General features: G+C 39.9%; 1 protein-coding gene across 1 annotated transcript in view; it reads left to right on the top strand.

Annotated features, from left to right (window-relative positions):
- Nucleotides 1-1001: 1001 nt before the first annotated feature.
- Nucleotides 1002-12930, top strand: part of KMO (kynurenine 3-monooxygenase) — a 69300-nt gene continuing 57371 nt past the window's right edge. The window contains 1 exon segment of the mRNA XM_081824497.1: nucleotides 1002-1470. Within this exon segment, the coding sequence (XP_081680623.1) occupies nucleotides 1153-1470 (318 nt within the window). The 5' untranslated portion in view covers nucleotides 1002-1152.

Here is a 12930-nt window from a genome sequence, read left to right as displayed (position 1 = left end):
ATTTAGATTTAGGGGGGAGAATCTATCTTCATTTGATCTTAGCTATCATTACAACACTAAAAGCAAGGCAGTGCTATTTTTTGAACATTTAAAGCAGGACAGATTCAGTTCTCCAGTCTCCGAGTCCCTTTTACAAAACACTAAATTAGTAAAAACTACATAAATTTTTAAAAGGCTCTAAAATGCATTAAAATTATAAGAGCAGGGAGTTGCAGGAACATAAAGCACCCCTGATTTTGTAGTTTCAAGCATAGTAATGCCATGAAATTACCTTCACGTTTATAGTTCAGAAAATATCTTGGGCCTTTGAATTACGCTAGATGGAGGCACTAATTTAATGAGCACTCACTATTTCCCAAACACAACGTACTTTCACATGGGCAATCTTGCTGGGTACCTGCTCTTATTTCCATTTTACATGCAGAAACCGAGGCACAAAGACAAGTTGCCCCAAACTCCAACTCTGAGTAGCAGCCGAGAATGTGAAATCACATCTGACTGCAAAGCTCATACTACAGCACAGTGGACTGTGCAGAACTGTTAACTCTTCCTAAACTACATTTATTTTCCAAACTTTTCCTAACAATACACGTGTGCATAAGTATTTATAATGCTCGTTAAAGCCCAAATTACTGAAGGTGCTACTCTAAAGAGCAAAAGACTTGAACCTGGACCTTGTTAAGTTCCTTAGGTCTTTCTGAATAAAAAGTACTGACTTAGCTACAGTTAGATCTTATCCAATCTCCCCTAACATACTTCAGGACACTGTCCCTCTCCACGAGTTTCAAGTTTTACAAAAGTGGGAGAAACCACAATCAGCCTAACAAACGAAATAGGCAATTTTCATGAAAAGCAAAATCTTTTAAGTTCCTGAGAACCTTCAACCCCACCTGGAGGCCTGAAAGCAGATCACCACACAGCGGTGATAAGAAGCCACAGGTCAGAGGCGACCATCAGCAGCCGGCCTGCTAAGGGGCAGGGGCGGCAGCGGCCCTCGCCCCCGCCTCCCAGCCCGGCACAGTCCCCAGGGCAGCGGCCAGGGTAGGGGCCTCCGCACCGGCAGGAGCGCAGCAGTAACCGCCGCCGGGGCGCCCCCCACACCCCACCCGCCCGGGAACGCCCGAGGGAGCCCCGCATGACCCTCGCTGCCGGATGCCGCCCCTGCCCCAGCGCTCACTCGGGGCGCAGGCGGCACGGCGAGGCCCGGAAGCCAGCCACGCGGGCACGCAGCCCCCGCCGGGCTCTGCCGGGACGCCCCGGGAATCCCTCTCGCCTGCCCGGCCGGCGAGCGGAGGGCTGAAGGTCACCGCTGGAAGGCCGGGACTCGGACGGCCCGCGCTCACCATTCGGGCGAAGTTCGGGGGCCGCAGTGGGAGGACGGCCGCCGCTCTGAGGCCGGGAGCTGCGGCTGAGCCTGGAGGCCGCACGAGGCGACGCGAGCGCGCGAGGAGCCGGACGGCGCGATACATGGTACGACGGGAGCCTGGGTAGAATTTGGGGGTGGTTGAGGCCACGCCTCCGCGAGGGCTGTCAGAACCCGTCCCGCCCACGGCGCCTCACTCTTGTCCAATCAGCAGCCCCAAGCCTAGCGGGTGGGGCGGGACCAATCGTGAATGGCCAGTAAAGAGTGAGGAGGCGGGCTAACTTCCTTGTTGTGGAGCGGACCCTTGAAGCCCTCGGATTCATGGGAAACTCGTTAGAGGGGAATTATGGGAAAGGAGGTTCAGGTTACTCTTTGCAGCAGTTTGATCGCTGTGTGAGGCGGGAGGTCTGGAGAATTAGCTAATGAATGAATCCGTGGTTTGGTCAATGACATATTCTAGAAAGAAGTATTCATCATGTAATCACTCATTACTGGTTCTCTCTTTGAAATCTTAAAATTTCTTCCAGATTACATCTTCCATATAGAAATTGTGGAAATCGAAGCAAAGTATAAACGATGAAATAATAATCTATAATGCCGACACTTAAAAAAGTCATTTTGAGGTCTCTGCAGTTTCCTTTCTCTTCTAAACGGGTACACTTAAGAACTGTGTTTTAGGGGCGCTTGAGTGGCTCAGTCGTTAAGCGTCTGCCTTCAGCTCAGGTCATGATCCCAGAGTCCTGGGATCGAGCCCAGCGTCGGGCTCCCGGCTGCGCGGGAGCCTGCTTCTCCCTCTCCCACTCCCCCTGCTTGTGTTCCCTCTCTTGCTGTATCTCTCTGTCAAATAAATAAATAAAATCTTAAAAAAAAAACCAAACAACTGTCTTTTAAAGTGTAGTGAGGAAGATGTCTATAATTATAGGTGATTTTAAATTTTTGTTATTTACATTTACATTTTCCAAGTTTTTTGCATTGATAATATATACATATTCACATTAAAGGCATATTGTTTTAGTATAATAGGATGACAGAAAAGCACGAACTGATACTAAATTGCTTCTGACCCACAGTTTTATCCCTTCTTGCTTCTCTTGTCTGTTGCTTGAAACTAGATGACAGTTAATGATGAAAGAAAACCATTGGATGATGTCTAGAAGTCAAAAGTCCAGGACCTGGAAAGCCAAGCTTATAAGAGTTAGTCTTTGCCAAACCTCTGGGTAACACTGCTTAGGTTATTTTGTGGCTTATGAATTTGACTCATATATATTTAAAATATGAGAATTTAAATGAGAGAGCATTATAGTTGCACTACAATCAAAACTCTAAAACCTCACCTGAACTCTTTAAACCTCAGTGTCTCTTCCCTTTGTCAACTGATGATTCAGAAATTACTAGAATACTTGATGAAAAAGTGAAACCAACAGTTACTTCGAAGTTAGAAAGTCATGGGCGACTGGGTGGCTCCCGTTGGTTAAGCGACTGCCTTCGGCTCAGGTCATGATCCTGGAGTCCCGGGATCGAGTTCCGCATCGGGCTCCCTGCTCAGCGGGGAGCCCGCTTCTCCCTCTGACCCTCCTCCTTCTCATGTGCTCTTTCTCATTCTCTCTCTCTCAAATAAATAAATAAAATAAAAAATCTTTAAAAAAAAAAAAAGAAGTTAGAAAGTCAGGACCGAAGAAATTCAGAATCAAAAGATAATGCAGTGGTTTTAGGAAATAATGAACCACCTATCCCACATGCTTAGGCTTCTCACCATTAAAAGGCAAACAACACAAAGTTTAGTGTGAAGATAATAGTGTTAGTGTTGTCATCAGTTCGACAGAAAACTGCAAGAACATTTATTAACAATCACTATCACTTCCTAGAAAATGCTAATGTTTTGATGCATTTGCTCCATATCCTTTGTAAAATAAAAGAGATAACAAATTACTGATATTAGAGAGGCATTTTCTTCCCATCCTCCCAGAAACTATTATTTTGCTCCGTATCCTTTCAGTTCACTGGTGTATTTTTTGCTTTGCATATTGATATGCAAAATCAATGGTTTTAAAATTTTTAAATTTTACTGTTCTTTAATGGAACTGTTTTTGAGATCTAGCTATGATCTTTTTTTTTTACTTTTCTCAGTTTTAATTTCTAATATGGTAAATCTTGATGATATAATCCACATAAAGAAAAGCTCTTGGGTCGGGGGGTGCCTGGGCGGCTAAGTCCACTGAATGTCTGCGTTCGGCTCAGCTCGTGGTCCCAGGGGTCCTAGGATCGAGCCCCATGTCTGCCTCCCTGCTCAATGGGGAGACTGCTTCTCCCTCTTCCTCTGCCTGCCACTTCCTATGCTTATGCTCGCGTTCTCTCTCTTTCTCTGCCTCTAGCAGAAAGAATATCCCCACAGAGTCAGGAGATCTGAGTTTGAGACCCGCACACCCCTTCTGATTTGCTCGGGAGACTGACTCCAACATTGTATCATCATCTCTTTGTACCAGAACCATCCCCTGGCCTTCCACCCAACCTCTGACCTAGCCGTGATCTTTTTAACTTACCTATCACAGGGGTTTATTACATTTTCTTTATCACATTTTCTTTTTTTTTTAAGATTTTATTTATTTATGAGAGAGAGAGAGAAAAAGCAAGCAGGGGGGGAGGGGCAGAGAGAGAGAGGGAGAAGCAGACTCCCTGCTGAGCAGGGAGCGGGACTTGGGACTCAATCCCAGGACCCTGGGATCAGGACCTGAGCTGAAGGCAGATGCTTAATGACTGAGCCACCCAGGCGCCCCTCAATATTGATATTTCTATGCTAGTTGGTTATTATTTGCCTCATGTATGTTTCTCATTTTATTTTGGATAATTTTGTTTCATTTTTTTCTTTGAACATATCTCCTGTTTCCACCACATGGTTTAATATTTTTAAATACAAATTGGTAGACTTTTAGCAAATGGTCTATTTTAATCCTTTTCAACAACCACCTGCTGATACATGTTACAATCCAGAAAATTTTCTAAGCATTTTATGTATTTTTTTTTTTAAGATTTTATTTATTTATTTGACAGAGAGGGACACAGTGAGAGAGGGAACACAAGCAGGGGGAGCAGGAGACGGAGAAGCAGGCTTCCTGCTGAGCAGGGAGCCCGATGCGGGGCTCGATCCCAGGACCCTGGGACCATGACCTGAGCCAAAGGCAGACGCTTAACGACTGAGCCACCCAGGCACCCCATGTATTAATTCTTTTAAAAGTCAAAGCAGCCCTGCAAAAGTAGGTCCTATTACTCCTGTTCACAGAAGAGAAAATTCATGCTGAAGAGTATCCAACTAGGCCACGATCTTAACTATTTTACACGCACATTGTGGGACTTATTTTCTATATCATTATTAATATTTCTCAGGAAACAGTACCTGGTACCACACAATGATTAAAAATAATTGATTAAAAAATAAATGGGTTTTGGCAAAATTTATTTTCCAAATAGGGTCACAACAATATCTTCCATTCCATATGGCCTTCTACAGGGTGAATTTGCCACAGGAGAGTCTAAATATCCTCCCCTTTAATATTGGCAGGCCTTATGCCTTGCTAATAACCAACAGAATCTGAGAAAAGTGACTGCTAAAGCTAGAATAGAAAAGATCGTGATTCTTCCTTGTGGTTCCTTGACATACTTGTTCTGTGGTGAGCCAACCACCACGTAAAAAGGTTGGACTACCCTAAGACAGTCATGCCAGAGAGGCCATACATGGGCATTGCAGCCAACAGCCCAGGCTCTCCTCCCAACTGACAGCCAGCATCAGTTCTCAGCCTTGTGGGTGAGCTGTCTCAGATACCTGGCCCAGATGGACTTACATAACTGGAAACCCACCAATAGAACAGATTCCAAGTTAGACAATCTAATTGTTGTAATTTTATTTCTCTTCTGTTCTCTTGGTTCTGCCCTTTTGTTGCAGAATTTTATCAAAAAGATGTGACTGCTGCTTGACCCATGAGCTAGACCGGTGTACTTGGGGACTCTTCCCCTCCCCTGTCCTTGGAATGTCTCTCCTGCTCCCAGAGGCTGCTCCAAGGACACAGCCTTGAGATGGTGATGTGTTGAAAACACCCTCATGGTACACATGACTGAGCCCACTTAGGACCTCTTTATGAACTTTTAAGATTTGGAAGGTGGGTGTGGGGATCCATTAGTCTTGCTGCCACTCAAGACAAACCTCCTATGTGAGTTCCCTTTGCTATACTCAACATAACATGGTAATACAACTTTTCTAGAATTGTCTTTCATACAAAAAGTTTTCATTTGCTTTTTTTTTAAGATTTTATTTATTTTAGAGACAGAGAAAGAGTGATTGCATGCATGAGCAGGGACAGGGGCAGAGGCAGAGGGTGAGGGAGAGGAACAAGCAGACTCCACACTGAGTACAGAGACCCACTTGGGGCTCAATCTCATGACCCTGAGATCATGACCTGAGCCAACCAAGAGTTGGATGCTTAACAGACTGAGCCACCCAGGTGCTCCCCGCCGCCAAATTTTCATTTGATTCTAATGGACAGTGTTGTTCACTGAAATTTTTAAAGAGTATAGACACTCATATGAACACATTTACAAATATTTATTTACTGAGCATATGTTTGAAAGTTCTTGCTTTCCCACTTTTTATATCTTTTTCCTTTCTTCATTATACTTTGTCACCTTTCTGCAACAGAAATATTAGAGTGGTATAAAACTTAGATTATAAATTAAACCTTTTGCTCAGCATTCACAACATTATGTCCTATTTTCAGAATCTCAGCTGACTTTGACTGCCATTCCCAAGTGAGTTTCATGGTTTAGTTCCAGTCTGGGCTGAATGTGGTCTATAGGTTTACTTGTCATTAAGAGAGGAACATTTTCAATTTTATTCTTCATTCTCATCTCTAGTCAGCATCTTTGCCTACATCAGGAAGATCAAGACTCTTCATATAAGGAGTCATGTGTATAAATCCCTGTTTGCTGGCAACCCTGCAATGTAGTCCAGGGATATTGGATTGCTTCCTCCTAGTTGGCACTCTGCTACCCATCTAGCCCACCTCTTTCTAGGTCTCCAAGCCCAACGAGTTATCTCTGCCTTGTTTGCTGTTCTTCTTAATCGCTGGGAATATTGCATATTTGTTTTATAGAACTCATAAAATTAAATTTTTAAAAGTTGTAACTGGTTGTTCTAGACACTTTTTAAATTTCCCATGATCTCTGGTAAGCCTGTTTCTCAGAGTAGAGAAAAGGCAGTCATCACTGGGAGTTTGTTAGGGGAGGAGCCCAGCTCATCTTCCCATGATAATTTGAATTTTCTAGAACTGGAATTATGGCTTCATATATAAACTCTTTTTTTTCTGTTTTTTAAAATATGCTTTTTTTTGGTTAATTTCTTCTTATTTTCACTTAGTTCACTGTGTTGTATGTGTGTGTGTTTCCCAATTTCCTGACTTGAAATCTAGTTCAGAGTTTCTGCAAGGGTGGGATGTATATCAATCTTGGTACCCTGGTGATTGTAGGTGGGCCAGGAATGTAACATTAATTAATATTGATCATTATCCCATTTTTTATTTTCTTTCAGCCCTACCCATTTAGTAAGAAACAGTCTCTTTTTTTGGTGCAGGTGTATATTTTATACCTCTCTAACACTTGCTAATATCTTTTTGTAAAAATAGAGGGAAAGTCTTTGGTGAAACTTTATCTATATCTATATAGCTATATCTATCTAAGGTATAGAATTCAGCTACAATTTCTTTATTTTTCTACTTTTTTAAAGATTTTATTTATTTATTTTAGAGAGAGAGAGAGAGTACACAAGCATGTGAACGGGGGAAGGGCAGAGGGAGAGGGAGAGAATCTCAAGCAAACTCCATGCTCAGCATGGAGCCCAACATGGGGCTCGATCCCACAACCCTGAGATCATGATCTGAGGGGAAACCAAGAATTGGACACTTTACCAACTCAGCCACCCAGATGTCCCTCGGCTACAATTCCTATGTTTCCCTTCTACTCATCAATGAAACCAATTTTTCATTTGCAGCCATAATATAAAGTTACATTTTTATTTAAATAAAATGTACATCAATTTGAAACAAAATATTAAGTATATTATGAAGGTGTCATGCCATAATTGAAATTTGGGAAACAATGGCTGGTTCATTTATTACATTACTTAATAATGAAAATGTAATATAAATACCTTTAAGTTAATCATTGACACCATATATTTTCAATTTAGGATACAACGTTTTGTCCATGTGAAATAAGTTTTTTATTTTATGAGACATAAATTAATAAAATTAGAGAAACAGTTCAGTATGTCCAACATCCCAATAACTTCGATAAACAATGTACAAGAAACCATTGAACAACTAAATTTAAGAAAATATCTTAAGACTAGCAGACATGAGTTTTCAGAGTAAAAGCCTACCAAGTGCCCAGAACAACTGGGAACACAGGACAGAATAAGTCATATCAATGAGAAATGTTAGAACACTGAGAGCAAAAAGAAGAGTTTCTAGAAAGAAAATCAAACAAGCCCCCTCATAAAGATTAGGAATCGTTACGACTTCTCAACAACATTGGAAGCTAGAGGGCAGTTGACTAATGTCTTCAAATTGTTAAAAGAAAATTATTTCCAATTTAATATTCTATACCCAGCCAAATCAAGTGTAAGGATAGAATAAAAATATTTTCACATGGGCAAGGTCTCAAAGAATTTACTTCCCATCTATCCTTTTTCAGAAAATCCCCAGAGAGAGTGTTCCACCAAAACTAGGCAGTAAGCCAAGGGAGAGGCAGTCATGAGCTTCAGAAAAGAGAGTCTCCAACATAGGCAAAATACATGGAAAATTCTCTAAATGAACGTATGACCGCTTGCACATATCATAAAGAGCAACCATGGCAGGCTGAAGCAAATCAGAGCCTCCAGGAGATATTTCTTCCAGAATACAAAATGTTTAAAGCCTTGAATATATATTCATGAAAGATTTAGACAATTGAGGGAGAATTTGGAAATTGAATTTTGATAAGTCTTAGAAAATTCAGCAAAGAAAAAAAAAAGACAACTATTAAACCAAGAAATAAAAATAGTTGTATTTTTCAGGAAAGGAGAAATAATCATTATTAAATTTGAATGGTCATAGTTATAATAAATCAAATATTGAATATTGACCTAACCAAAATTATGATGTAATATTAAAGGAAAAGAGAGATGAAAACACATTAATCCTCATTTCTGATAGTGGGAAGTCATGACCTACAACCACAAACTAAAAGAAACAAGAAATAAGTACTGGAATGTTACTGAGGAGAGTCCTAGACATATACCTGGAACTGGAAATGGTGGATCTGTGTGGGGACAAATGGCAGAGGGGTAGAGAGCGATCACTGCTTATGTAGAATGTCTTGAAGAACTTCTTGATTCTTAAAACTATGTGCATATACAATAACCTTGAAAAACACCAAAATTAGCAATAACAACAACACAAGCTAACCTACTTTCTCTGTTTCCAAAGAAAAATAAAGGAAAAAAAAATCAATTCTTCTACTAATGTGCTGGATTCCATACCCTCACAAAGACATTGTTCCTTAAATTTTCCACCCTCTTCCTTCTGTCATCAGTTTCTCTTTATTGGACCATTGCCAGAACTAATACTGTAAACTTGCTGCATTATCCCTCCTGTTTAAAAAACAAACCTGCCTTGAACTTGCATCCCACTTCAGCTACCTGCCCATTTCTAGGACATACTGTACTCATGCACCGTCTTCACCGCTTCACCTCTCATTCTTTCAATAGGAGGGTCTGCTTCAGTCACCGGCTGCCTTCAGTAAGCATCACTGCACTGATACTGCTCTTGTCAAGGTCACCAATGCCTTGCACTAACCCCAGTGCAAGTCCAATGGACAGTTTTCTGTATTTTCAGCAGCACTGATGCAATTGACACGCCTTCCCCTTGGAACTATCTTTCTTGATCTTTGTAATTTTGAACTCTCCCCCCTGACTTCATTGGCCACTTCTTCATACTATTTGCCAGCTCTTCACTTATCAATGAGGAAGTGACTCAGGGCTCAGTCCTAGAAGAGCTTTCCTTTTCTTTAAAATTTTTTAGTAGATCTCCTGTACAGAGGGTTGATCTAACCATAATCTTAATAGCACGTTATAGAGTATAAGGTTCATTCATATTTGATTTCACTATTTTTTTCCTTTTCTATTCATCCCCTACACTTTTTCTCCTTTTGGTCCCCAGAAAACTACCATAATGTGTTTATTTCTATCATTTTATTCATATGTATTCTTGTAAAATATGTACAGTTGTTTTCTGCATTTTAAAAAATTTTGTGTAAATAGTAATGAAATACACGTTACTCTCTTTCTCAACCATCTTCCCAGCCATTCCTCTATAATGAAGTGAGTTATCCATTCGCATGATTTTCAGTGCCATCTTCATGCTGATGTACTTGATGCCCCCAGACTTAATTTTTCCAGCCTAGACTCCTCCTCTGTGTTTCAGATTTATGTATCCAACTGTATAATTAATATCCCTATTTATTTACCTAACTCAATACTCATATCTCAAACTTGATAATACCCCAAAGGATAAGTCTTAGTTGCCATCCCCACCCCATTTTTTCATACTCAGTAAATGGTACTACCATTATTCAAGTTAGAAACCTGGGAGTCTTCTTTGATTTCCGAACTCTGCTCCCATTCCCCAACCAATGCAGATACTGTGCCCAATTTACCAACAAATCCTGGCCATTCTACCTCAAAATTATATCTGAGTCCATCTACTTTCCTCCCTCTTCACTTCCACTATTATCTACTTGCTAATGAAACAAGTAAATGAACCGACCAGGTTTCATATAATAGTACATTTCATGTACTAGTAAATGTAATAAAAGAAGCAAGCTGGAAGATGTTTAGAGAAAGATGGAGGGGCACATCTTTTACAGGGAGAGAGCAACCTGAGGATGTTGTGTTTGAGCTGAGACCTGAACGCTGAGAGGTAGGCACACAAACACAGAGGAGTGTTCCAGGCAGACAGCTGCAAGCGTAGAGGCCATGGCGAAACGAATAAACAATTATTGAGCAAGCCGAATTCGTCAAACAAATATTCTGTCAACTTCAACTGTATGAGGATGATGAAAACAGCAAAGCAAATACTGTATTAATTAATCTCTGCTAAATTTTAGTTTTTTACAAACTTTTCTTTTCCCCAATAATAGTGATTTGTTAGGTTTGTAAATACATGCAGAGAGAAGTGGAAATATTCAGTGTCTCTTATAAAGCGTACCATAAAGTATGCTTCTCTGGGAGTCATTCTGTTGGAAATGACCTGTTTTAGGGATTAACAAGTAACTGAATCCCCATGAGGAGGACACAGCAGTTACCCCATAAGTCCCTAGCTTGTCCCATAGCGTCAAGTTCTTCAGACTCAGAGGATGGGGGAAAACCAGTTTCTTAATTTCTCTTCACCCTCAAGAAAAAGCCCTCCAGAGAAAGAAGGTATGATAATCTTTAACTTTCCTGAGGCCTTTCTAAGGCAACTCTTTCTACCTGACTTTTAGGAAGAATAGAGGGATAAGTACATTCGCCCTATTACAGGGACTGGGGAAATTCCTGGAAGTTATAGTACAAAGTAATTTTATTTGTTCACTAAGAGTGAAATGAGAAAAGAGCTAGGATTTAGAGCAAAATAATAATAATTGTTACTTATCAGTCTGCCAGCATGTTGTTTACAAGCTACAAAGAAATGTGTGATTCATTGCTAATCTCTTTTATCTCATCTACTTGCTTGACACATGTTTCTTTGGCCCATAACAGGAAAGTAATTTGACCCGCCTCATAAATAATCTAGAAATGTCATAGAACAACATCTATGAGCATCCTCATAGTCAATCTCAATGTCATAGATCATTTTAACTATATCATTTGTGAGGTGAGTCAACAATGTCATTCATAACAGTTAAAGTATCAAAATTTAAAAGTTATTTTTTAAATAATTAAATAAATTAATAATTAAATGTTATTCAGATAATAACATACTATCAGATGTGCTTATTTGAATAGAAGAGAAAGGGTATGTTTCCAGCTATTACAGAGAATTTCATGTAAACATCAGGATATCTTATCTGTGCCCAACTGCCAATATGCCATGAGTTTGTCTTCGGGTGAATAACATTCAAAATGGGCATATCACATGTTGTGGAAAAAAAGTTTTGAATCCCTAGGCTGAAAGAGAGCAAACAGAATGAAGGTCACTAGTTTAGTTTCATCTGGGCCAGTATAGATACCAAAGGAATAACTTCTCTAAAGACAGACAGATCCTGCTAACTTTACCCAGCAAATAAGTGCTGGATCATCCACCGTAAAATGGTAGAAGCAAAAATAAATCCTCTCTAAAGCAGTATACTGATATCTGAGGCTTCGAACTACTCCTATTTTTTTTCTTTCAAATACAATTTTGAGCATTCAGTTTAAAATGTGTACGTGGAGGGGCACCTGGGTGGCTCAGTCAGTTAAGCATCCAACTCTTGATTTCAGCTTGGGCCATGATCTCAGAGTCATGAGACTGAGCCCCGCATTGGGCTCCATGCTGGGTGTGGAGTCTGCTTGGGATTCTCTCCCTCTCCCTTGCCCTTGCCCCCCCCCCAACCCATGCTTATGCTCCCATGCACACACTATCTCTCTAAGAAAAATAAACAAACAAACAAATAAATAAATAAATAAATGTGCACATGAAAATTAAAAATCACGGGTATATACCCACCCCCCGAAATAAGTAAATAACCATCAAAATAAACCCACAATAAGAATTATAGACACGGATCCTAAGGCAATCATGTTTGTTAAGTTACAAAGGACAAGCTTGAGAATTTTGGCAAGGCTACTAGAAATAAATACTAGAAATTAAAAATAGTGCAATATGAAAAAGAACCAAATAAAAATTTCAGAACTAAAAATTACAATAGCCAAAATTGAGACCTCCCTGGATGGGTTTATCAGCCGATTAGACACAAAAGAAAAGAGAGTTGGTAAATTGGATTATGTGGATTACCAATCCACATATTTAAGAAACCCAATGATTCCCTACTGGGATATGTAATCTTTACCTATTTACATCTTAGTGAGACTACAGAAAACCAAAGACTCAAGTTGAAAGATAACAATTATAGATTGAATTTTTAAAAATTTCAAATGAATGCTGTTCCCAAAGGACACATTAAAAACAAACAGATACAAGAAAGCTGAAATCGAAAAGTTGGGAAAGATATAATATGTAAATATGACACAAATACAAAAAAGTAACATTGATATCAGGCAATTAAATTTTAAGGCAAAAATCATACCCTGAGATAAAAATGTTCCTTCATAATGATAAAAGCTTTGTTTTACCAGTAGCGTATAGCAATATTTTTTTTTTAAGGAAATCTTTTTTTTTAATTATGTTATGTTAATCACCATACATTACATCATTAGTTTTTGATGTAGTGTTCCATGGTTCATTGTTTGCACATAACATCCAGTGCTCCATGCAGAATGTGCCCTCTTTAATACCCATCACCAGGCT

This window comes from Leptonychotes weddellii, chromosome 6 (assembly GCF_054177405.1).
Source record: "Leptonychotes weddellii isolate Sample4059 chromosome 6, ASM5417740v2, whole genome shotgun sequence".
Taxonomy (NCBI): Eukaryota; Metazoa; Chordata; class Mammalia; order Carnivora; family Phocidae; genus Leptonychotes; species Leptonychotes weddellii.
Note: the sequence above shows the minus strand (reverse complement) of the source record. Positions and strands in the feature narration are given on the sequence as shown.